We start from the raw sequence: 25,556 nt of genomic DNA, 5'->3' as shown, positions 1-25,556 counted from the left end.
CACAAGTACGTCCACAGGCTAATTCCTCGTAACATTTCTCGCGTTCTGAAGGCTACACGATGTCTAGGATTCATATTTTCTTGATCGTTCATATTCTCTTATTCATTTGTACTTTGAGTGTTGTCCGCGCCGCCTCATGCTCGGGTGAGTAGTATGAACTTGTTCTTTGTTGATATTAAATTTTCAGTGAAATGAATTTTTAGGTTTTAGGAATGCTTTTCTTGGTGCTGAAAATGTTCTTCATTTGTACGCAAATGTTTTGGGGCAATAATGTCGCTATCAAATAGCGCAATTTTGTGGCTTGCGCATATTTGTAAAGTTATTATTAGGTTACCATTCGCGTGAAAAGTTTCATAAAACGTCGCGAATGAAACCTTGTATAGAGCAGTTGCCATTCAGTCTACATTAGGTATAATATTTACTTTATTAGCAGCAGCAAATAACAATGATTTATCGTTAGGCTCTAAACACTGAAATAACACTAGTACAAGCTAACGTTATTATAAAACATGTGTGTTTGACTGCAATGTTTACATATTTTTTTCTCGTATTGTGTTTCAGAAGCGAATGTTATCGAGGGTGATATACTCGGTGAAACATCGTCAGGCCGGACTCGAAGGGCTGCAATCTCTACCACATTTAAATTATGGCCTGGGGGAGTCATTCCTTATGTCATAGCAGACGATTTTACAAGTATGTTTGTATGTATTTAGATATAGTAGAATAACCTATTATTATGACGAACAGCTGTACATATCTTGGTGCGATTTGACTTTATAGAAAATAGACAATCTTCAACCTTTGACCTTTGCCCAAGAACCATACGTCAACAAAACATTATTTAGATTTCATATGGATAATACGTTTATCTACTGCAATACTTCCAGTCGGCGCAGGCTACGCATTATATACCTGTGATTATACGAACGCGTATTATGCAAATTAGATTTCAAAATACAAGGCATGTGATGTTGATGAATTACGTTTTCAAATTTGAAGAACATCACTACGAAGTTTGATTGAGTTTCAAGCTAAATGAATACGTTAGATAATCAAGTGATTTCTCCACTGTTTACAGCATGTGAGAAACGTGAAGATAGTCGTTGCGTGTGAGCACTTAGATTTTAACTTGTTAAGAAAATATCCCACAGAGTTCTTACGTTAGTTCACGATTCTTTGCCCTTATTCTTTCGCTTCCTCTATTTCAATCATTACAAATGTCTAAGATACCTTCAGTCTTATCACTAATGTAATTCATACCACGAACGTTAGTGTAGTATTCCTGGTATCAAAATTTGATTCCATTGCAGAGTGATGAGCAATGTTTGTTCCTGCTCATTTTCTAACATTGTTTTGTTGTCATATCAATCAACACCTCCACTATGTTAATAACATTAATACGAAACGGCAAAACGGTTTTTCTGCTCTATCGAGACTGCCAAGGTCGTCGGACGTAATCATTCAAGGTTATCACTGCGGAATTCACATTTAGCAATAGGAAGAATATCTTTTCTAGACGTCAGGTATCTGTATATCAACAGCGACAAGATTTATTAATTTCATTTCGTATAATCACATAAATTTAACAGATTGAAAATTTTCTATAAATGAAGTACAAATGTACAATATATTTAGAGAGGGAACTTATTCAAAAGAAATGCACTAATATGTTTAACAACAACTTGGCTATCTTTGTGTAAAGAGTTGTGAAAACTAATGAAGAGAGAAGTTTGATCAGAATAATTTGATTAAAGTGATTATATCTAGAATTAGAATTTGAGTGATGATAATCAGAATGATTTAGATTGTTCATAATTGCATGATTTTCCTCACCGCGCATTTTAATTGCTTTGGTGGGATTGTTTGTATTACCATGAACCTTATATCAAATAACTGTGTGATATTATCTCGCCTTTTTTGTGAAACAATGAATACTATACACAGACGCAATTTAAGCGATGCGATGCGATGCGATAACAATTTCCATCAGTAAGTTATTTCTTCATTCGCGTGCAGCAAGGAAATAGAATCACAAACAAATACGTTAGGTCATCCTGATCCAGCTTGAGGTTCACTATCTGCTGGTTCAAGTATTTCTATGACATTTGCATTTTGCAGTGATGGTCAATCACAGTAAAAGAGGAACACCTGCAAAACAGTATAGCGAGTGCGTTAAATAATAGATACTACGGCTACTTATATCAATATGAATATCATTCACTATACCATGCTTTAAATCTGAATTCATTGCCGCAAAACCATATTTACCAACGTTGAACTGCGTACCAACACCAAGGTTGAACGTTTGTACTGAAGCAAAGAACAATATTCATGTATTGTACTCTGCCCTTCCCCCGGCCCTTCCCGTTTTACCATGTAAAAGAATTATAGGGTCATCAAATGAATTCTCAGACGATGAATCTTATTTCAATGTATGATCTCATTATATTCGTGACTTTTATGGAAGTGGTTTGCAGGGTGGCTGATTATACTAACAAATTTGATCCTGCAAACCGGTTAAATTTAATCCTATTAACTTATAATACTACGATAATGGGAAAACACATTGTAGCTATATGCACACGTGAAGCCCATCAGATGTGCAGTATCTGTAAATAACAGTTAATTAATGCTTCAATGAGATTATCTCAATTGGATTAGGAAGATTCTGGAATGTTTTTTGAACCTCAGTATTGCATGACCGAAATCGCGACCAGCTCTATCTTGACGGAGACAACAGATCAATCACATGCAATGGTGAAACACATGCATTCGGCATTCCGGCTTCATAATTCAAATAATTGAATGTTTTAGACGAATAAATCAAACTATAAACCGGCCCTAATATTTAGAAATATTTAATGATGTTTTTACAAGGTGTGTAGATGAATTACAAGATCAATATTTAATGATGTACAAATAAAATAATTTTTTTAACTGATCATACCACAAGCATTTATTCCTGTATATATACTCGCTATAATTATGTGCAGTATATATACTTTAAGTAGGTCTAATTTATAATGCATATAGCTAGACAGGAATTGCTGCATTCTATCATATTAGTCTAATCTGTTTTATGGCACCAAAGGTCATGAATCTTGCATGAAACTGTCAATGCAGGAGTCATGATTTTTTTCTATATGAACAGCAAAAGTCAAAAGCCAACATACATAATATTTTCTTTTAGATAAAACTAAAGATTTAATTCGTCGGGCAATGGATCATTGGCAAAGTTATACATGTTTGGATTTCGTGAAACGAACGGATCAAAAAAATTACATATATATTTTTAGTGGGAGCGGGTAAGTTCTTTTGATGTATACAATATTTCCATGTTCTTGTTGTTTTATAACTGCATGTATCACTTTCTTATACTGTAGTTTGCTATACTTTGCTTAACCCATCATTACCACTGCATGCCTGGTCAATACCACATGGTGTCAGAAACTCGTACCAATCCATCAAACACACTCATATAATTCATAGACATCTCACTAACAGTGATAAAATCCGAAACCCTGAATTATATCGATTTTAAAACTCTATATATAAAAGCTAGATTTTTTTCACCATAAATCATCGCAATATACATTTTTTAGCACATGGCAAAATCCCAGTTAAATTACTTGGCAAGGAGTCACATTGTTTTACGCAGTTATTGCCATAATACAAGTTCTAGAGCTATAGGGTGTTCCAAGACGCTCCAGGTAGCGCTATTTCGGGCCGCGATTTATTCTGTGAAGTTATTTTTAGGAGCCAGGGACGTGTGCGCTAATTGTTATTAAAAATTCTCAATGCGTGTGCTGATTGATAAACGTTATTAAACTAAATACTGATTATACTTTCTTATCAGTTAGATTCTTAGTTTATTTAGGCAATACAAATGCTAGTAATGCAACTAGCTATAGCTAGTTTATAGTAGTATTTTCACTATTTTGTATACAAAATCCACATAAAGGTTACATCAGGAGATGCAGACGTGGACGCAGAAGTGTCCAAAGCTATATTTTTCAAAAAAGGCTTAATGAAAGCAAAAATTCAAAGCTTAAGCAAAAATGGCAAAACATGATCAACTTTAACCCATTTCATTAGTTACGATACATTTAAAATTGCCCAGAAGTGTTTATGTCCTGTTCCATATTGCGGTCTGTGACGCACGCTTACTAATCGTAATATATTTTGTCACAGACTGCACGGTATGAAACTGGACACAAACACATCTAGGCCACCTAGAGATATAAAGAATTAAACTAAAGATTTACGACCTCTGCAGCATAACCTGGAGTGATCTTGTGTCAAAACTCTTAACAAGATCAAGCGAGGAACACTGGACACGTGGACAAACGACTCGAAATTCTTTTTTGGCGAAATGCTTGCGCATTCCATAATTTAGAATTAACCATTTATCCGTTTTTGCCAGTCTAAATTTTAAAATCTTCTATTCCATCAATTTACTATTTAATCTTTAGAGGTTAGAGCCATACGTGAGTGCCCTGAGGACCAGTTTGTTCTAAGTGGCAAATGAATATACTAAAGTAATCGTGGTAATTTGATTTTTGCGACACGCATACTCACTCAGTGTTCATTTCCTTCATTCAAAGGTGCTGTTCCTATGTCGGCAGACACGGTGGAAAACAGAAACTTTCGCTTGGCCTTGGGTGCGAAACCTTCGGGATAATCGTACATGAACTGGGACATGCCGTTGGATTTTGGCACGAGCACAGCAGACCCGATAGAGACAATTACGTTAAGATTTTGGACGACAACATAAAGGAACGGGATAAGCACAACTTTAGGAAACGAAAAAGTCATGAAGTTGATTCACTTCAACAGGTAATTTCTGATCAACTAATATATTAAGGTTGTGTACGTACTTGTATAATATGACAGTGACAGGTAGAGTTCGTGGACATAAATATTTTTTTGGGCTGACCCAAATTCATCTCGGCAAACGTTCATACCTAAAATTCATCGCAATGCCTGATACAATTATTAGTATTGACTATTGAAAGCTATAAACGAAACTGCAACAAGATAAACGATAGTTACTTTCCTTCTAGCGCTATGATTTCCACAGTATCATGCATTACGGCTCGACTTTCTTTGCAAAGAAAGAAGGTTTCGACACTATAGTGCCCAAACTTCGTGGAATAAGGAAAGAAGAACTTGGAAAACAATATTATTCACGTTACAGTTACACGTCCGCTCTCAGTGATCAAGATGTTATTCAGACAAACCTTATGTATCGCTGTAACATATTTAATGGTTAGTATTTTTTTACTCAGCTCCTCGAAAACAAGTTGATGCAAATCGCGCATTTCTTTTCTCCATATTTCTACTGTAAAAGATACTTTAATGCCGTCACTACTTTATTCCTTTTATCATGTCAGTTATGACGAGTCACTCTCTTTTGGCCTTACTGCCTCTTCTTGTTTACTTATGACATTTTTACCCTTCGTCTCATCGTCCTCGCCTTGACATTCGGATCAAAAATTTTTAATTTATTAACCAACGATCGTTTTTAAACTTTACCAAACAAATGTACCTGCGTGTTTTGTTGCAATGGCACATATATATGTGCGTCAAGTGTAATAATTATTCTTCTTTCTATTATACTATTCTATGTATTAACCAAGCACATTTTATTTAGAAAATGGTGGAACAATTTTCGCGACATCAGGAAGCTTTCATTCTCCAAATTATCCACTACCTTATGCAGTGTCGCGTGACCGAGTATGGATTATTACTAACAGTCGTTCAAACGGTAGCTCGTTAACTTTGACCTTTGATGATTTTTCCGTGGGCACCAATGACGGAACTGGTATATGCAAAAATGATTACTTGGATATCAGGAATGGAAAGGGGTTTTTATCGCCATATTTAACTCAACTTTGTGGAAACGAAAAACCTGACCCTATCACAATAATAAGTGAAAGTCTCTACATTAGACTACATTCACAGTTGCTCACATCTAAAACTCCTGAAGTCAAAAAAGGATTTTCAGTTCGCTTTAAAACAGATGGTTAGTATAGTCTACTTTATGCCGAACAATCTTTTTAAATTACCACATCACAAGTTTGTCATGGACCCTATAGTTACTACAAAAGTTCTAGAAGAAATCTCCATCTCGTTTTCAAAACATTTGGATGATGTATCAAATAAAACTGATTGTCATCTTACTAAATATCTGTAGCATAAATGATTTGATAAGTAATTTATGATTTATATCTAGTTTCATTGTACATTTTTCTAGAATGCAGTAGAAAAATGACAGGAATGCAAGATACGTTCAACACCCCAAACTTTCCTAACCGCTACAACTCAAATACGGATTGCGTATGGCAAATCAGCGTTCCCGAAGGCTATAAAATAAAAATCACATTTAAGACATTTCATCTTCAAGGTGTTGATAACAAAAAAGGATGCCAAGATTATGTTGACCTCCGCGATGGAGATTCTCCATATTCAACTTTCTTCGGTCGCTTTTGTGGCGACAATAATCCAGGTGTCGTCACCTCCACTTCCACTTCGTTTAGAGTAACTTTTCACTCATCTTCCCCACACAGTGAAACATCAGCAGTTGGATTTAGTGCAAGTTATGAAACTGTTGGTAAGTTATACCTAGTAAATAAATTCTATCTACTATAATTTTCTCTTCCGTCAACAATGAACAACTTGGGCGCTCTAATGGTGGGAAACAGACGTGCATGTATGTACCACATGTATGCATTTAGCAGCTGTTGACATGCGCTACTATAACTCTTTACTCTTCCACATAGATATAGATGAGTGCGCGGAGAAACTATCTGAATGTGAACAAGCATGCATAAATACAAAAGGTAGTTATGTTTGTGGGTGTCGATCAGGGTATTCTTTCATTCCTGGACTTTATGGAACATGTGTTGGTAGGTTATGATTGTAGCTATATACTGTATATATTATCGTTTTGTTTTGTTTCTATAATTTATAAAACGCATATCTTACGTACAAGAAACAACCTTTGACCTTTGTGATTCCGGACACCAATGTTAACAAAAAACTATACGAAGAGCCTGTAATCTGCAGTGAAGACATTTCATGCATACATCAGTTTTCTCTTTGTTTGACGACGCTGTAGAGTTTCACGCCATTCATATTCTGTATCCTTACGACTCTACCTGCCATTAATGACATTCTCCTTACAGACAGAAATGAGTGTGAAGAAAACAATGGTGGTTGTTCCCATGGTTGTGAAAATACTGATGGAGGTTTCTATTGTACCTGCCCAGAAGGTCATTATCTTGTTTCATTTGGAATGGTTTGCACTGGTGCGTGTGTATTCTTATTATTTATCCGCTATCATAGTGCTACAATATGGAATAGGAACAATTAATATCCCCACCTCACACCTAACCGTAGCTGACTAGCTGAACTATATAGAGAGTTTCCGACCATATTGATAAAGAGCGTAGCAGCCGTTGTTGATAATATCTTTTACGCCAAATCAGAAAGTTTACTTTTCTCTTTCTTCTTAAAGACATAGATGAATGTGCATTAAAGCCTTGTGCGCACACGTGTAGAGATTATGTGGGAGGATTTGAATGCTCATGTAATGAAGGATATGAATTGAATGATGATCAAAGGACATGTAAAGGTAAAATCACATCTGATGACATACAAAGTCCATGCAATCGGCTGCTTCATGCACCGGCGAAGAAACTGATAGACAATAGTCAAATAAATTTGGCTGTAAAAAAACGTCTTTCAAATTTTGTGAAATCCTTTTTTTGCATGTAGATATAAACGAGTGTTTGCGGAGTTCACCATGCTCTCACAAGTGTATAAATACAGAAGGAAGTTTTAAATGTTCGTGCAACTCTGGCAGTATATTCGATAAAAATACGACTACTTGTAAAGGTAGGGAAACCGTTAGATAATCAAATCATAACTTAATTTTTGGTCCCTCATGCAAACTATAGGGTGCCCTCATTCAAATAATGCATGCTTTTGCAATGTGATTCCCACGGTATTTCTTTCACAATGTACGGACGAAAACCATTAGTTTCTATAGCAATAAATGGAATTCTCAATTTACAGTTTTGCCTTCTTGTGGTGGACTATTGACGGAATCGAACGGGGAAATTTTGTCACCACTTCTCCCCAAACCGTTGCCCCATGATATCGAGTGTTACTGGAATATACGTGTGCGACGTGCGATACACGTGAACATCAACATTAAAGTTTCCTGGAGGAGGAATGAGGGATGTTCCAACTACGTCTTGATAAGATACACATCAGAAAGAAGTGAAAATACAGTAAAAATTTGTGACAAAAATGATTTGCGTGGTGGTAGCATTCAAATCCGATCCAACGACGTCTTGATTAAATATCACGTTGAGGTACCGCGGATCAACTTTCTTATTAAACAGTTTCAAAGTTATCACTTTTAAAAACTCTTTTAAACTTAACTCTTTTAAAAATCGTTTATGTAAATTCTAACACGAAAGTATAGCGCAAGGGTAGTTTATTTAGCTTTGAGCGGACCCAAAACGATACCAAGTATAGTTAAAACATTTTGTAAAGTTCTTAAACCAAGTTGCGAAGAATCTGCCTAACTGCCATGCAACAAGCAATGCGAACACATCTTAAACAATCTGCTTAAAAAATCCTCTTTATTTTAGACGTCACTCAAGAACAAGATGGTTTTAAGATACAGCAGCAGTACCAAAGACTCTCGTTGTAAACATACATTAACAGGAACCGCTGGAACAATCAAAACGCCCGGCTTTCCTTCCGAATATCCTGCTAATTCTCGTTGCGAATGGCGAATCAAAAACACAGTAAGCCGTCGACTTCGGCTCAAATTTAACTTCTTCGATATTGAAAGAGAAAGTTCATGTGAATATGATTTTTTGGAAATTAAATTGAGGACAAGTGGTCAACGACGTTCCAGAGATTTGGGCAAATTTTGTGGAGGAGGTTTGAAACGTGTGTTTAGGATCGACCCTGGGAAGGAACTTCTCTTAATCTTTAATTCAGACTCAACAATTCATAGACGAGGCTTTCATGCTGAGTTCAAAATGGTTAGGAACTAGGATATAGGTCAAACTCTCGCTAAAACTATATCATAGGTTTTTAAAAGTTTAAATTGCGAGCTCTGAAAATCTGCTCACGCGGGCGTGAGAAGCCACAACAGCATGCAATACGCTCTTTATTTGTTTGCGTCGTGCATGCTGTAAGGCTATCGACATAAAATTGCTTTAAAATTCAGGATAGAGAGCTAAGAAAAATCTGTACGGGATGCACAATTTACCTTCAAAACAGAAATTTAACTACAAAGTGTCATTACGTTTTGCTGTTTCGAGATTTAACGCATGCATCGTCGGTATATTCAAAAGAAGACTTCACTTATTTGAACAGGAGTTTTTATATTCATGTATTTTCGTATTCCATTGATATAGAGATTATTTAACAAGTAATACTAGTATTAGTATAGATACAATTATATATAACTTTAGAATTTAGTGTAGACGTAAATTGTATGTTTTGTTAATTTTTTAATGCAATGCTTTTGTGTGTATTTTTCAATATATATATATTGTAACTGCATGTGTGTTGAATACTGAAGTATTATAGAAGTTTTACCCTAATTAGATCTTTAAACTCTCTATTAGCTAAGACGATAAGACAGTAATTATGAAGGTATAATATAATAAATATATAACTACATAAAACATTTTATATTTTAACACGTTTGGGAAAAAAACACAGAAGTGAGGGACGGGAGTTGACCAAAGATAGCTCACAGTACAGTGCTATTAAACAAGTATGATGTAATTGCTTGGACATGTATGTCCTCAAATTACTCCTTACAACTTGGGCAACGGCTGCTTGTGCATGTACAAAACTGTAACAAATAGTAATTTAAATGTATTTAGAAGTACAAATACCTTTAGTTATTTTATGACATGTAACTTTAACTCATTTTCTTTATATTGTGTACATTGTTCATTAAATTTTTTAAAATGATAACAAAGTTTTTTCTGGTAGAAGACACCTGACATGAATTATTAAAACACACTCACGGGAACGTAAGGTTCAAAATCTAAACGAGACTACTTTTGCCAAGTAGTATCATCAGTTCCATAACTGGGTGGGGGGCGACATACACTCGTGTTCTCAAATCTCAATATTATTCGATTTTGTAAAGACAAAAAAGGGATTGGAACCTGGTTCAAGATGACACTCTTATTCAAACAACGTCTTCTTAACGCGTTCTAGACCAGCACAAATGTAGCAGCCCCTAATATAGTTTACTATTTCAAATTCAAAAATTTACTGTTAGACTGAAGAAATAAAGATAATCAAATATTTCTTGTTCTTGCAATATTACATATGCCAAAGTAAAATATCCAGTTATTTTATCAGTACTATTATTTCGCAGTTTTAAACAGTTTACTCTGCATGTACTACATAGAATTTTATTCATTTTCAATCGTGATGCGCACATCTTGTCGTTCACTTGAGGATAACAGTTCGTGATATTTCGTTGGTTGTTCGGATTCTTTCGCTTTTTTTCTTGTGCTGGACCGAGTCGTCATCTTTTCAACTGGCTCCGAAGGTGAAACGTTACTCCCTTGTTTTGTTTCTTTACCTTTCTCCTGTCTTTGCATGCTTTCAGCTCCATTGTCTTGACTCCTAGCATGTGCTGATGTCGTACACGGTTCCACTTCAGAAATGGATACATCACTTGCTTTCGTATTCTGATACCACGAGTCATTACGTATTCCCTCGATATCAATACGATCATTCACGTCACTTGTCAGCATCCGTCCAATCAGGTTCTTTACTTCAAGCGACAGCAATGCTCCACGTTTTCGGGGAAATTGCACTCTTCTGGAAACCTGATCCAGGAGTACTTTTAGATTGCTATCATCAAAAGGCAGACTTGCACACACCATTGTGAAAAGCACGACGCCAAGACTCCAAATATCCGCCATTGTCCCGTCATAAGCAATACCACGTAAGATTTCAGGCGGTGCATAGGCATACGATCCACAGAATGTACGACTTAGCTTCCTTTTCTGTGTTTCTGGAATTTTTGCTTGAATTCTTGAAAAGCCGAAGTCAGAGATCATGATTGCATTGAGTTGAGTAAGGAGCAGGTTTTCACATTTCAAATCCCGATGAACGATATCTCTATCGTGCATGTAAGCTGTTGCATCAATCAATTGTCTGAAGAAATCTCTTGCTTTATCTTCAGACAGAGCACCTTTGGATCTTATATATTCCAGGAGATCTCCATTATCAGCCATGTCCATAACGAGATATATACGAGAGCTTGTTTCTATTGCCTCATAAAGACAGACACAGTTAGGATGGTGGAGTCGTTTCATTACTTGAATTTCACGAGGGAGGAATTTGGTCAGGTAATCTTCAGGTGCTCGTCTTTTTGAGACAATTTTAATTGCAACTCTTTTTTTGTGTTTTTGGGAGTATGCTGCTTTAACGACGGCATAAGAACCCTTGCCCAAAGACTCGCCTAGTGTATATCCGTAGGATTGTAAAACGGCAACAGCTGAATCAGGAGGCGGGCTACTGTCACGTCTGTTTGCACTGGAAACACTTGTTGCAGGCGGAGCTGCCGAACTCGGTCTTGTTTCTTTCGCGTCAGGCGATGCTGACATCGACTTGATGCAGCAAAACAATGCACGTAACTTGTTCACTTTGCAATCCAGGCAGTTGACTTTGTGAGGTGTCTGTTCATCAGTGTGCAGATGATGGTAAAACACGCTGAAAACAGCTTCCTGTAAACAACATTTAAATCCTTCACAAGAGTAATTAGTCACTGTGACGCAACTCGATAGAACTTTTGTCTTCTGCGCGTGCGTGAACTTTTATTTTAGGTGAAAATATCACATGTTCTGTCGCGCGCAATTCTAATTTGATTATAGACATGAAATTTAGTATCACGTCATGTAATTACTTAATTAGCTGTCCTAACATGCTTTCACGACAGCAGATGCATGGGAAGGTTTTCACGGCATGATGTATTGTAGTTACGTTATTGGTGACAAGACAACGCAAGTTCAATGATGCAGATCCCACAGGCTTTAAAGAGCATTATGTTACAACCTACATTAAAAAGCAAATCTAAAAGGTCAATCGTATAACTCTTACACAAGTAATAAAAGAACTTTTACACAAGTAATAAAAGTTTATTATATACAGTAGGTTATGAAAAGCTAAAAAAAACACAATCATCACAGACAACTCCATGGCTACTCGTTACAAAAGTACTTGAATATGGTTCCTAAGTCGACACCCGAAAGTGCAATTTAACTGTGTACGTTATTTAAAATCAGGAAATACATATTATCCCCCAAATATCAAAACATTATTACTCGATTATAGTATACATGTTCCCCCATGCAGCAATTCGTATCTGGTCATTTTCCATAGTATATTGACATGCATAAGCATGGTCGGCGTTAGATCATATCGAACTAACGTACATGACGTCATAAAATTTTCAATAACCCTAACCCTAACCGTAATTAAGGTAAAGCCAGAGATACTATTACATAAGTATATGATCACTCCTATACTGGGTATGAGAGTAACAGACATTTACACTTTCGTGTACATTTATAAATGTATAAATGTACCATCATTCATCGCCATTTTTATTTTATCATTTTTATGAACCAGTTCTTGAAAGACTTCGTGTAAGACTTCTGTTATTATACTTCCGTTATTGCAAAATTTATGACGTCATGTACGTTAGTTCGATATGATCTAACGCCGACCCATAAGCATGCTCGGTTAAAATATCGGCTCATTCTTCTCCAAACTTGGAAATAGTGCATGTCTACTTGAATATGCACAATATTTGCATATTAATTTTAGATAAAAGATTAGGCTGTTCATTAAAATTGGAAATTGTTCCTTACTTCTAGCATGCAATAAATATTAAAAAAACTCACTAAATTTCATTACTTTTGACAATTCAAAATTTACCGTCAGTTATGGCAAAACACTCGTTTGACGGCTAAATAGTCGTGTTCGACTTGAATTCTGTGTAGCACTGCAAATTACTTCCATCCATCTGGAGATAAAAAAAAACGCTGTGGGTGACTGTACTGTCTTGCAGAAAAACTCCCATGCACATTTTTTATTAGGTAACTTTTTTATACGAAATGTATCTGCATGTGGTTCGTACTTCATGTTGCTAAGGCAGAAATGTGCAACTTACCTGAAGAATGAATATTCACTGTCTGCACGGAAGAAATAAACATGCGTTTTGTACTGAAGCTTGATCACTAATTCTTTGTTGATATTATCATTCTATATATTGTAAGAAAATAAACAATAGTTGGACTGAAATCATACATAACATACCATCGATTTGGCTAAAAAGCATAAACGTATATAAGAAAGAAACTTATCGCATGATAAAAAACATCTAGCTACTGTATACATACTTCATCTGGTTTTGTAACGGCGTAACCAATCAACGGAAGACTTGCTAATGGTTCTTCTTCCTTGAGAATGAAAATAAATAATGAGGGTGGAGGTACCAGTGTATATTCAGATTTTTAGAATTGCGCTGTGTGATTAGTTCAGAGAAAAATTTCTATAATTAGCTTCATAGACAATCCTAGAAATATAATAGAGCAGATCAAGCTTGTTTTGTTTCAATCATTAATAATTTTTATTATAAGTATGTACCTCGTGTGACTTATAAAAGAATAAACAGAAGTTTGTGAGAACAACAAATAACTTTTGCCACTTGTCACCAGTTTTATACTTCCTTTGCAAGTCACCCGAAAGTTGATTCTAGATCAAATAAAATATAAGACGATGTTTGAAACCTTTCTGACACGCAGAAGTGGAATCCGATCGGGTTGTGCTTTAAATATATATCCTACAACATGATGTAACCAATTCTATCTTTGCAGGGAAGATCTCTTTTTGTTCGGATCAGGGCACATAGCTATCCTCGACATGGTCGATGATCCCTAAGGTGTCAACCTTACCGTAATTTTTATATTACATACCCTGACAGCGATGCTATATTCCACAGTGCTGACGCTGGTGTTTCTATGCCAACAAACTCTTCTTGTGGACATAGTGCGAGAGCTTGCATGTCTTTTATCAAGGGTAGAAGCTTTATCCTTCTTTAACTCATTCTCTCCGTCCTCAGAGCCTGACTCAATACTGATGTACACTAAATATGTAAACAAACTACAGTATTACAATGAGCTTAATCTGTGAACCACACGGCTTAAGTGGCATAATTTTTATCAAATGTTGTCACTCAACAGAACTAATTTCTTACAAAAAAATCGTATACAGTACGTTTATACGTTTGATATTAATCAACTATCGTACAACTGTACCTTCTTCCAACACTGGTGAAGTCTAAAACAAAAGGAACATTATAAATAAATCTGCATGAAGTTCTATCAAATGGTAGGGATACGTAGTATATATATATGATCTCAGTTATTATAAGTGATCTTTAAATTGCTTTAGTAATGAAAACAATAAATTGTTGTTCCTACCTCACTCTTCATTTTCATTACTGTCACATTGAGATCCTGTGTTTGTGAAAAATTGAAGCAGACAATACATTTAGCTACTCATGCAGAGCTATCAGCCGACAGAAAGGTGGTTATATATGCAAAGGTACATGTACATTAATTTATTTTATTCAACAGTCTTATACCTCCATCCATTTTGATCTCTCAACTTGCGTCGAGGCAGCAACCATGTACGTTTTGTCTTCTGTGTTTAGATTGAAACAAAACAAGCCATGCATATCTTCCCCTTTTTCGATCTATAAATTTGATGAAAATTTTTGTAATTTGGTATTTATAGATAGACAACGCCGGAGCTAAAGAAAAGTCTTGTAGCCTGCGTATATAGACAGGATAATGATAAATAAATGCTTCACCTTCATAGATTCTAGTGAAAACTTTCCATGAACTTTGAATTGATTCGTTGCATTTCCTCCTCTGCTGGTGAATATCAAAACATCTGAAAACTAGGAGTAAAGTTTTTTTAATTAATTGAGAACAGGAATCATCGGGATTTGTGAGAACTGTTTGTTGCACTATATATAACGACTACAATCACGCAGTATGTTCTAGTAGTATGATATTCTTTTATTCTTTCAGCAAGTAATTATAAATTCCTCTAAAGGATTCCCTACCAAGAAGAACATGCGTGCTTGAGAACCACTCCGAGAAATCTTCTTTAAACAGCCTTCTCTCACAAATTGCTAGGTAAAAACACATTATTTTCTAATCAATAACGATGAAGTTATTTATGCAGACGTATGTACAGCTGTGTTCTGGGATGAGAGAAAGAAGCGACCGCAAGCAGTGGTAGAGTACAGTTGGGTGAACCTGCATAAAATACGTCTTACTCTGCCTTCTTGTACAAGATTTTCCAAACCAATAAGATCTCTTTCAAGTTCAATCAATTTCTGGTAGTTCTCCTAAACAAGTTCCATATATTAGGATGTAACTTATAGACAAATGACGTTATGCAGAGAAGAAGCAGGTTTTCACCGATAAAGGAGGAATAGAAAGGAATAGTGAGAAACAGAATTTACCAATATTCTGGTACAGCCCTCAATTTCTGAAAGAACCTCAGTTATTTCTTGTAAGGCAGCTAAAACGATAAAACGCAAAGTTTACACGTATTCCTAGTTTATATTTCATGCTAGATTTTTACATATATTGTCGTGAAAGGTGTAAAGATTTATACCGAAGAACTGTGATTAGCAAAGGAATATGCATAGCCTCCAAGACAACATGCAATCTATGGTTAAGCGATGCTGTGTAAGTGCACGATGATTCATAGTTAAACAAATAGAAGCAAACCTTTAGAATCTTGGTAGTCTACGTGACCAGTTGTATAATATTGCACTAATTCTATACAATAAAAAGTAACTTATTACAGGTTAGCATTTAGGTATAAATTACTGTATGGTAATTTATATTATTATATAGATTAAATTTATATATATTAAATAGACAAGTTATTCTCTTGATGAAATGATGACAGAGGAGGAACGCTGTTAAGCAGGGACCGATGTTAATCAGTATGTACACGGCCTATATTTTGGGCAAAGCATAGCCCATGCATCTATGACCTGATGCTATTTTTTTCTTAAAAAATTTCGAGTAAAATCCAAAATTAGAATGGAGTGTCTCATGTTTTAAAATGATCCCTTTTCGCCCTAAGAATTCTATGTATAGAATTCCTCCATGAAAGACAAAGGGAGGACGCAGTAACTTACTTTCTAATATAAATTTGTAATACACCAATCTCTGCGAAGGTTTCAAAATAAACGCATTGAAGCTCAAATAGCAGGCAGGCTGAAGCTGGAAGTTAAATATGATGAAATGTTATAGTTAACTGCTTCTGTATGGTGCATGTGCAACGGTTAAAAGGCGTGTCAGATGTGAGAGGCGTTTTCAAGTGTAAAAGTTCTTATCCAATGTGGTATAAAAGTTGCCTTCAAGAAGTTGTCTATTTTTTTAAGTCTTCTACCGCTGCTCCATGGTTATAATGGGAAGGTACAAATATCTTGGTTCTGAAGGTTTAGGTGTCGTTTCTAGGTTCTTACAAGAAGTTCAGAACACTCTACCTCAAACTCTTTGTATATCTTTTCAAACTCTACTGACTTCTTTGTAGCTTTATACAAAGCCAGCAGCACTTTTTCATGGTTCTTTATCACATCAATAGACTTCTAAAAAGTAACATATGACACATATCAATTGTGATTCATATTAACCAAGTATTTAACAACAGTATAAAGAATATAATATTACCCTTATTTGCAACAGATTATTAAACATTACATCCCCAATCCTATGATGTTCTGAGCTTTCATCGGTCTCCCTAAATAAAACAGTAACAGAGTGTTCGCATGATTTGCGAAATCGTGTTTCGTGGACACAACAGTTATAATAAAACTAGCACTCTGCCACTCTAACTTCAATGCAGTCAGTGTTCAATGGAACAACGTACCATTGAGTAAGTCTTTGCTGTAATTCATCGAGGAATAAACAATGAAAATCGTGCAACGGATCAAAATTACTGAACAACAACTCCTTTACATCTTCTGGCAATGCGTCTTTTTCAAAAACGGCATTTCGAAATGCCTAAAAATAAAAAAAATGCGAACAGGTTACAGGTATATTATGACATAATACTAGATTAAATACATAATTGATGTCTGAAAAATAGCTACAATAAGGCAACTCTCCGTCAAGAAGGCAGGTCCACATTTGACCGTTGCCTGTGGTTGACCTACATTGCACTCGTGATTGTATCACTCGTGTAGCCCTCGTGTAGCAGTAAAAGTGGGAGTCAAATCTCAGGGGCCTCGTTTGTTACTCTATGAAATGTTACTCTAACATAACAAGGCAGATAACCCCCTTTCTATGCCTGTCTTCGAAAACTCGCAATTTCGTTCCTATAAACGACTTCTGATGGCAATGCATTCTAGTTAAGTGAACATGTTGCACAGTGCTCTTTATTTTTTCCTCCAAAATGTGTCACTTTCCTATACATTATAATGCACATAAAATAAATATGCTTATAGTTACTAAATGCATAAACACATTGTTAACTTACGATAGTGATGACTTCTAAATCCTTCACATATCTAAATCAATACAGAATCTCTTATAAAGTGAAAGCATGTACACTTAAACTAAACAATACTGAGATTTCTGTATTATACAATCATAATTATTATCAATATTCTGAGTGAATTTTAAAGATCAACGAAGAGAACGTATCCTCTGCATTCATCCGATCATTCATGCCTACTATACTATACATTAACGCCATTAAAAGTGGTGCTTTAACGAATTATATAAACTACAGTACATGTGTACGAGTTCCAGTAATATAATAGCGATAATTAACGAATTATTATAACGCTTCTCGCTACTTACGTTCTTTCCGTTTGCAATATTTCTCGAGCAACGTGATACGCGGTTCCTTTAGGTAGCTGGATAAATAACAAAACCAACGTTAAACAGCCAAAAATGTTTTAAAGATATTGAATATTTCGATTTAGTTACTGCATGTATACTGTACCTTCCGGTCTAGAGAGTCATCACTCATGTATGTCCCAAGCGGTGATGACATTATCGATGATATTGATGATCCTTCACTAAATACATCCTGACTGAGTTCATCCACATCGGAATCTGACAACGCCGCGGGAGGGGGTGTCAAAAAACCTTGAAGAATGAAGCAATCAGGTGTTAAATTTAACACCCTAAAATTGGGTTAAATTTGGGTTAGTTTAACCAAAATTGAATTAGCTAACTAATTTGTCCACATCCTATACATGGCCAAAATAATGTGTTTTTAGAGTGTAATTATAGAAATATATAGGAGGTTTACATTATACCGGTACAGTGTTTATAACTTGTATATAATGAATGAGATAAATAACATTTGCCTGGTAAAAAAAACTGGAAAAAACACTGAAGTTACAGTTAATGTTATTTACTTATTTTCCATACCTGGTTTGTTAACAGGACTTTCATTCAAGTCTCCGTTCACTAACGGCTCTGGCTCGGCCGGAGTGCGGTTATCATCACCATTTGTGATGATATGTTGATCATCACACTTTGTTTCCGGGCCGCTAAATGAAATGGTTAAGATACTGTACTTACACCGAATTATTGAAATATTACAAACCGCGTGGCCCCTTATATTTTGACGATGGTATTGCTGAAGAGTCATGCATGCAACTAATATCAAGTTTAATCGATTACTTTTTTTAAGAATACTCCTGAAATTTTGAATAGTGAATTAATAACTTAAAATATCGATTTGTAGTACACCGTGTGTATTATTCATTCAGAGCTTTTGGATCGTTAACCCGGGTCTTTATGTTCTAAAGGCCTAGACAGTAGTCATACACTGTAACTATTATCATAACAATTAGTCTAACACAAGTAATCATACCATGAATCTATGCTGTGCGCAAACTGAATGTGTAGGCTACGTGTACGGATATTTGATGTGTGAAATACCTTTCTTCATGCAGTATCTCGTTAATACGTAGTTCCTCACGTGACTGTTCAGTGGATGTATGACGACCGGATAAATACAGATGACCACTTTCTTCATTCGAGGTTATTGATGCAAGACTATCGGCTACAGGATAATCAGCTTCAATAATCCTTGTTTCAACGTTACCATATCCAATCATAGGACGCGGTGATGAACGTAAGCTGCTCATAGAATTGTCTGCGGTGGATGGCATACGAAGACTTTGCGATCTAAAGAAGATTTTTTCCTTGGTCATGAGGCAAAACCTATATATCTATTACGTCATATGCAATACTATATTGTTTTTTATCAGAATTACGTAACGAAAGAACGTAGCCATGGAAGGAAACGTAGAACGTTGAAAAAGATAATGCAGGTCCTCACCCTCAGGAAGTAATTTTGCGATTTACAGACATGAAAGTTCTATTTCGGTTTGATAATTAGCTACTGTAGCTTGCATTTTTCGCAAATGTTTTCGGTTCTAAAAATAATCGTATGTTTCTGTTCCTACGTTCTCTTAAACTATCATCTAACATTCTAACTGCAATCTATTCGTTTACCCAGTAATAAAGTAGTCCTTGGTTTCTGCAATATTTTTAGAATGGTAGCTACTTTAAAATATGCAATTTCCACAGTAAATTCAGCATGCATAACGAACCTGTTAAACGTGGAATCATTTCGTATAGTTTGTTTTGAATTTTCCATGACTTCTTTTTGCGTCCGACCACTGCCAAATGTAAAACAAAAGTAATGTATTAACATGGTGTTTTAGAAGAGCAATTACATCATGTTTTTTTAAAAAACATGGGCATGCAAACTCTTCGTTGGAGTTCTATTTTACCTGTGACGATATCTAGAACCACGACCCAAAAATTTAGGTTTTGACTTGATTACGGATTTTTGCTGATATTGCCTGAAGAAACATGAAAGGTAAGAAATTGAAGGCACATGATCCTGGGGTTGAATCACAAGGATATTTTTACAGATTTCTCTACCTGAAAAACGTATGTGTTGCTGCGGTGAGCTTCCAGAAATATTTCGCTTTATCACGACTTTCCATATAAAATTCCAAAGTATCTCTGTAGTGGACCTGGCAAAAATGGATTACTAATTTATCGATTTGTCTGTCGTCTGTTCATATACACAACAATTGGAGGTAAAGTGTTCACTCTACTGTACCTCAGGATGAAGTTTGATAAGAAACTTTTTCCTGTGAAAACTCAGCTTCCTTATGTTCGCCCTAGACAGTAGAAAGAGACGACGGTAGTATTGTATATAAATTTTGCTCATGTACGTTGGGTGTATCGCAGATTGCTTTTGTTCAGTCTGATAAGGAAAAGTTCTCTACGGGCTGTTTAATCAGTTAGGTGAAATCACCATGGAGACAACTGCATGAGGATACCAACCATGAAAATGTATTTATTCTTGTTTTGTCTTGAAAGACAATCACTCCCATATGTGCAACAGAAAGGTTAAGTGCTGCATTGTCTTGTGCCTGGGAAAACATTCAATCATATTATTATTATAATACAATAGAAGTGAAACAAATACTGCCTGTTGATTTGATTACACTTATATTGGAGTTGTTGGTTGCTCACCCTGCAAGGGTACAGTGTTATTCCATATGTATCCAGCCTTCTTGCAACATCAAGAATGTTACGATCAACATCTGAAGGATCCTCCCCTCTATCAAAACAAAATGACTGCATTTCATATGGCAGTTGATGATATAAAATATAATTTTATATCCAAACCAATTTATAATGAAATGCTCGTAAAATTTTTTCCCTTACTTGTGTTGCTTGTGAAATGCCATAATATGAGTCTCATGTTCCTCCCTCTATTTATATGTAACAAAGATATACTGTAAGATTATTCATCAACATACAGAAATGTGATAGTCAAGGCATTAGTCTTGCGCATTACAAGTTTTTTGAATTAATAGAACTGCTGCCATTGAAAGGCAGATAATTTCTTTAATATCAAGGGACATTTTTTCAATGGGCATCCAACAGTTATATTACTAGATTAATCAAAGTCAGCACCGTCAAACTTTTTGCAGTCTTACTAATCATAAACACTGAGAAGGTAGAAAGACTTGGATATGGATAGAAGCACAAATGATATCTAACCTGTCCAGGAAAAAACTGACTTTCAGCAAGATAACCAGGTGTGTGTATTAAAGCATCCCAATCACCAAACTCCCCTATTGATTTATTTTCAAACTTTGTCAAAAGTTACTGGTGATCCCTATAGAGGTTTCTTGCCCCATCACAGGTACCCTAATTTATATATCACTTATATTTACTATATTTACTATTTCACTGATCTGCTGGATTTAGTCATAAAAAAGTAGTTGTAGTATTTTAAAGTTGTAGTATTTTAAAGTTAAACTAACTATTGCAACTAAACTCTTATGTAGCTGGGTACGTTCATTAAGGGTGAATATGCTAACTCAACTTTAAAGCTTGATTAACCCAGGTTTGGCATATTTACACTTGAACAAAATACCATAATTAGTCAGTTAATCAAGGTAGGTTGCCCCCCAAAAAATTTGATTCTTTGCATACCTTGAACATAATATGAAGCCAATAAACAAGCTGTCTTGTCATTACAAACTAACCTATAAAATAGATCACATAAAATAAATCATTGTTAATAATATTGTCTTTCAACAGCATACAAACATAAAATATAAATTTACAATAAAACAAATGTTTCATTCATGTTGATTCAAAAATGGAATAAATTACACACCGTCCATTTAGCAAGTCTTTGCGAATTTGCAGGGCAAACAGGTATCTACAACAATGAAAAAAATTTGGTTCTTATTAATCTTATAAAATTTCCACACTGCAGGTATACTATAAAAAATGTTTTTTGGTAATATATCTGTATATATTTTCTTCAATTAATTGTGTTGCAATTTAACATTTGTGTACCTGGTCAGTTCCTCTTGCAGCTGCACAGGATCTGCTGCATAAAATTTTACACCAAATCGAAATAACACCTTAGCTGGATCTAATTGTATACGTAATAATAAATACTTGTGAGCTGTACAGTACTGCAGAAGTTTTAATGCACCACATGGACAAAGACATAGATGATTAATGTCTGAGAAAGTTCATATTATTTTTTTTCTATGAGTATTATGTACAAATTGTCAGATTGAGGACTGTGGTTGGTCAATCTTACGATAAATAATAAATATATGTAAGTGTACCTTTTAATTGCTTATTTAGTGACCTCTGAGGATCCAGCCAACACTAGAAATAGATGTGTTTCAAAGGTTTCATAACAGGTCTCATAACAAAGGTTTCTTAACAAAAGTCTCAAGTACATGTATATGACATTGGTATTTTACTGCATTACTGTACCTGTGTTTGTCTAGAATTATGCACAAATTACAGGAATGAGTGGCAATACAGCATTGCTGTACATATTGATCGATCTTTATTATCAATGTACTAGTTTTCACAAAGACAAATAATGCTTAAATACATATTATAGCATACTAAGGGAAACATTTCTAGATTTAAAGTTAGATGTAATCCAATAAAATGGGATTTTCACCTACCAAATGGTCGTGTTTATCATAGTATTGGATACCAAAATATTCTCCTTCATTAAGATTTAGATGCTTGTACACTAACTCGTAAATCTCGTGACCTTTCCATTTTCCCTAGTAACAAAAAATAAACCACTAAGAACAATAAAACAAATATGTATCATTTAAAACTACATAACTACATTTGCATTGTTTATATTTGGCACCTCAAATACATGTACCAGTATCCCCTCCTTTTATTTAAAACACTCTTTAATAATTTCTAATAATATGAAGAATCATAAAAACCAGGCAATATGGAAAGGTAGGGTAAAATAATGAGTTTGTTCTTTTAATATATTACTTTAATTTCCTGCTTAAACATTGGAGAAAATTTGCAACAAAAGGAATGGCAATGGTTGTTTGAGACAGGTGTTATATATTGAGGTCTTCATGGAGGAGTGACTTTCAGTCCATGCAAATGCCCTTCATGTACATGCAATTGTTGAGTTGGACATGATAGGAGTTAGGCTTAAGGAACATGATATGGATGGAAGCATGTACACCACTGTAGAAAGAGCCTAAGTAAAGTGTGAGTGTAATATGGTTCAAACAACCATGAAAGCTAAAATGGCCTTTTTTGCATTGTTGATCTTTTCTAAGCCTAAATCAAATGAGGGTCAAGTTTATGAAAGTTTTGGTAATGAGGTAAGGAAAGGATAAATGGATAGTGTGAAAAGGAAAGGGTAAGGGAGTGAAATATGGGAGATCTCATGTGGCGATAGCCTTGAGGGTTGTATTTGATGGGATTAGCTTGTAATATGAAACTGGATGTTTTAGACTTCAAAAGATTTAGATTTCATTTCTACAATTTTATATACTATGTTTAAAACTATGTTAAAATCATTCATGCAATCACTTGCATCCAATTTGCTTCAGGGGAATCAATGCAAATGTTCTTGTGACTGTTTACTACAAACATGCCCTCAACAGTTGAATGATTATTTACTTTTATGATATAGGCTATAACAAACAAAATTAATTTTGTATATTATATAAACATGGCAACCTGTGAGCTTTACTGATTTGTCTGGCTACTATCCTATTAATCACAAATTCATTACAGCTTGGTTATGATTCAAAAGTCTGGATTGATATGATATAAAATAGCATCTCCATAAAACGTACTGCTTATTGAAGTGTCAAAAATTAACATGTCACTCAAACTGTGTACATATTTTCATACAGTATAAAGGCTTCGTATGGTCTAGATAAATCAGTTTTTCAACGCAATATGAACACAATTGTTATCGCTATCTTAACGATAAAAAACAATCACCTTTAACAAAGTGCAAGAGAATCTCTTGAACTTTAGAAAATGTGGTCGCCGTTGCGGTTCAATGATCATAAGATCATGCCAAAGTAACTCGAGAATATTGCCAAATACTCACATGTTCAAGTCAACATTTATAGTATTACTATTGACGAAATCAGAAAGCCGTATGTAGAAGTAAGTCTCTTACCTCAACTTCAAATTTAACGCTGGTGTCATCCAGAAGACAAACCTTTATTGGAATCATTGTAGATGTACCGCTGTATAAAATAGGTAGACAAGTCAATCACACTTTCCGCATATCTCTATATCACTACGATGGTTATATTTTCACACTTAAATTGAGCTAAAAGCCTTTAACTCGACGAATTTGCTAGCCAGCTAACCCTTCAAGCATAATAACCAATAATATATGTGATGAAACAAAATTGGCTATAAATATTTTCTGTGAAAATCAAATTATCTCATTTATCTGTGAAAATCATTGATCATTCGTGGCCGCGAAATTACCCAGTTCACATTGCGTGACCAGAAGGCAAGGTCTAAACATGTACGAACGAGACTGACGGGACGATCGATAATGATCATATTTGCTCACGTTATGTCTTTATTCGTAGTATTTCCCGCTGTTGTGCGAATTCAAGGAATTCAGTCCAATCCAACCATTCTAAATGAGTACTTCAATATGTAATACCGTGCGAAGTTTAACACTTAGTTAGCATTGACTATTATTATGACACCTTTCATACCCACTGATCGCATAATTTGGAGATAAGCGCATAACTATTGGAGTATATTGCTAGTATTGACTTTAAACCAGCAGCTGATATTCAAAAACCCCATATATTCATTATTCAAGAGCGTATATAGCCGTGGGTGTGAAGGGTTTAAAACCCTTCTGTTTAAAAAAATTATTCGGCTGTAGCCAGGGTTATTCGTAGAAACGTTACAAAATATATAGGAGTACATGTCTCCTTTTCAGTTCTTCAAACTATACTGAAATTTTCATCCACAAATTGCACTTGCTGTAGTGTATTTCTTGCCTTGTGTATTTCTATCAGTTCTAGAGACGGATTACCCGTCTGGACGAATGATCCGTTTGACAGATCATTCGTCCGCCAGACTATAGATCCGTTTGACAGATCATTCGTCCGCCGGACTATAGACACACGACAAACTATATAGACGAACTGCGTGTTTAGAAAGTGTACGGGAATTGAATCAGTTTTTCGTAGTTCGTCCCACCTCGTATTTATACTAACAGACGGATGATGCGTCAAGACGAACTAGGCATTCAAATTGCTATGCGGATAATTCCTGTTGATGATCTGTCTGTTTGAATGACGATGAACTATCTTTCGCTTTCCCTTGGCCATTAATCGGGGCTATTACAAGTAGCGTTTCTAGTTTGAAATTTTAGGTTTCCGGGCCGGAAAACTCCATTTGAAGATACTTGCCTTGACCTTGAATTGATATCTGTTTTCCCCTGTCTTTTAGTCTTTGGTCAGCTGGAGATCCACAAATCGTGTCTTCCTCATAAATCCTGTTTGGAGAGACCTCTCACGATCCATTCACACTACCCCAGGTGTCAGTAAAAGA

At 35.3% G+C, this 25,556-nt stretch overlaps 3 protein-coding genes across 3 annotated transcripts; 1 reads left to right on the top strand and 2 right to left on the bottom strand.

Annotated features, from left to right (window-relative positions):
* LOC114528274 (tolloid-like protein 2) lies at positions 1–10,122 on the top strand. Its single transcript, XM_028549906.1, has 13 exons — positions 1–144; positions 562–693; positions 3,191–3,305; positions 4,605–4,836; positions 5,064–5,268; positions 5,654–6,025; positions 6,257–6,613; positions 6,783–6,908; positions 7,188–7,310; positions 7,520–7,636; positions 7,780–7,899; positions 8,080–8,381; positions 8,664–10,122. The coding sequence occupies exons 1-13, from the start codon at positions 60–62 to the stop codon at positions 9,075–9,077; spliced, it is 2,700 nt and encodes an 899-aa protein (XP_028405707.1). The 5' UTR covers positions 1–59; the 3' UTR covers positions 9,078–10,122.
* A 77-nt stretch (positions 10,123–10,199) lies between these two features.
* On the bottom strand, positions 10,200–12,042 carry LOC114528161 (testis-specific serine/threonine-protein kinase 3-like). Its single transcript, XM_028549763.1, has one exon. It carries the CDS (start codon positions 11,667–11,669, stop codon positions 10,464–10,466), a length of 1,206 nt encoding a protein of 401 aa, XP_028405564.1. The 5' UTR covers positions 11,670–12,042; the 3' UTR covers positions 10,200–10,463.
* Positions 12,043–12,190: 148 nt separating this feature from the next.
* On the bottom strand, positions 12,191–24,446 carry LOC114528160 (FERM, ARHGEF and pleckstrin domain-containing protein 1-like). The gene is made up of 36 exons (XM_028549761.1): positions 24,148–24,446; positions 22,655–22,759; positions 22,301–22,343; positions 22,020–22,098; positions 21,835–21,879; positions 21,648–21,700; positions 21,210–21,283; positions 20,871–20,917; positions 20,676–20,763; positions 20,484–20,572; positions 20,257–20,317; positions 20,073–20,167; positions 19,919–19,990; positions 19,736–19,804; positions 19,059–19,307; positions 18,543–18,664; positions 18,109–18,254; positions 17,964–18,019; positions 17,638–17,668; positions 17,029–17,162; positions 16,830–16,899; positions 16,646–16,747; positions 16,295–16,379; positions 15,876–15,926; positions 15,605–15,663; positions 15,416–15,487; positions 15,200–15,268; positions 14,942–15,031; positions 14,714–14,824; positions 14,550–14,585; positions 14,385–14,406; positions 14,043–14,212; positions 13,714–13,821; positions 13,467–13,526; positions 13,238–13,329; positions 12,191–13,090 (listed from the first exon to the last, which is right to left on the bottom strand). The coding sequence occupies exons 1-36, from the start codon at positions 24,202–24,204 to the stop codon at positions 13,009–13,011; spliced, it is 2,994 nt and encodes a 997-aa protein (XP_028405562.1). The 5' UTR covers positions 24,205–24,446; the 3' UTR covers positions 12,191–13,008.
* Between the last annotated feature and the right edge of the window lie 1,110 nt (positions 24,447–25,556).

Source organism: Dendronephthya gigantea, unplaced genomic scaffold (assembly GCF_004324835.1).
Source record: "Dendronephthya gigantea isolate DGI-Jeju-01 unplaced genomic scaffold, DenGig_1.0 000048F, whole genome shotgun sequence".
NCBI classification, from domain to species: Eukaryota; Metazoa; Cnidaria; class Anthozoa; order Malacalcyonacea; family Nephtheidae; genus Dendronephthya; species Dendronephthya gigantea.
The sequence above is the reverse complement of the archived record's forward strand: the minus strand, read 5'-3'. Positions and strand labels throughout refer to the sequence as shown.

Coding starts and splice junctions, on each gene's coding strand:
- LOC114528161 (XM_028549763.1), bottom strand. CDS start 11,669: ATGTCAGCATCGCCTGACGCGAAAGAAACAAGACCGAGTTCGGCAGCT.
- LOC114528274 (XM_028549906.1), top strand. CDS start 60: ATGTCTAGGATTCATATTTTCTTGATCGTTCATATTCTCTTATTCATT. Junction 4,837..5,063: donor AAGTTGATTCACTTCAACAG/GTAATTTCTGAT, acceptor CTTTCCTTCTAG/CGCTATGATTTCCACAGTAT. Junction 6,614..6,782: donor TGCAAGTTATGAAACTGTTG/GTAAGTTATACC, acceptor TCTTCCACATAG/ATATAGATGAGTGCGCGGAG.
- LOC114528160 (XM_028549761.1), bottom strand. CDS start 24,204: ATGATTCCAATAAAGGTTTGTCTTCTGGATGACACCAGCGTTAAATTT. Junction 21,880..22,019: donor CTGCAAGAGGAACTGACCAG/GTACACAAATGT, acceptor TCATTGTTGTAG/ATACCTGTTTGCCCTGCAAA. Junction 21,701..21,834: donor AAAGACTTGCTAAATGGACG/GTGTGTAATTTA, acceptor TCTATTTTATAG/GTTAGTTTGTAATGACAAGA.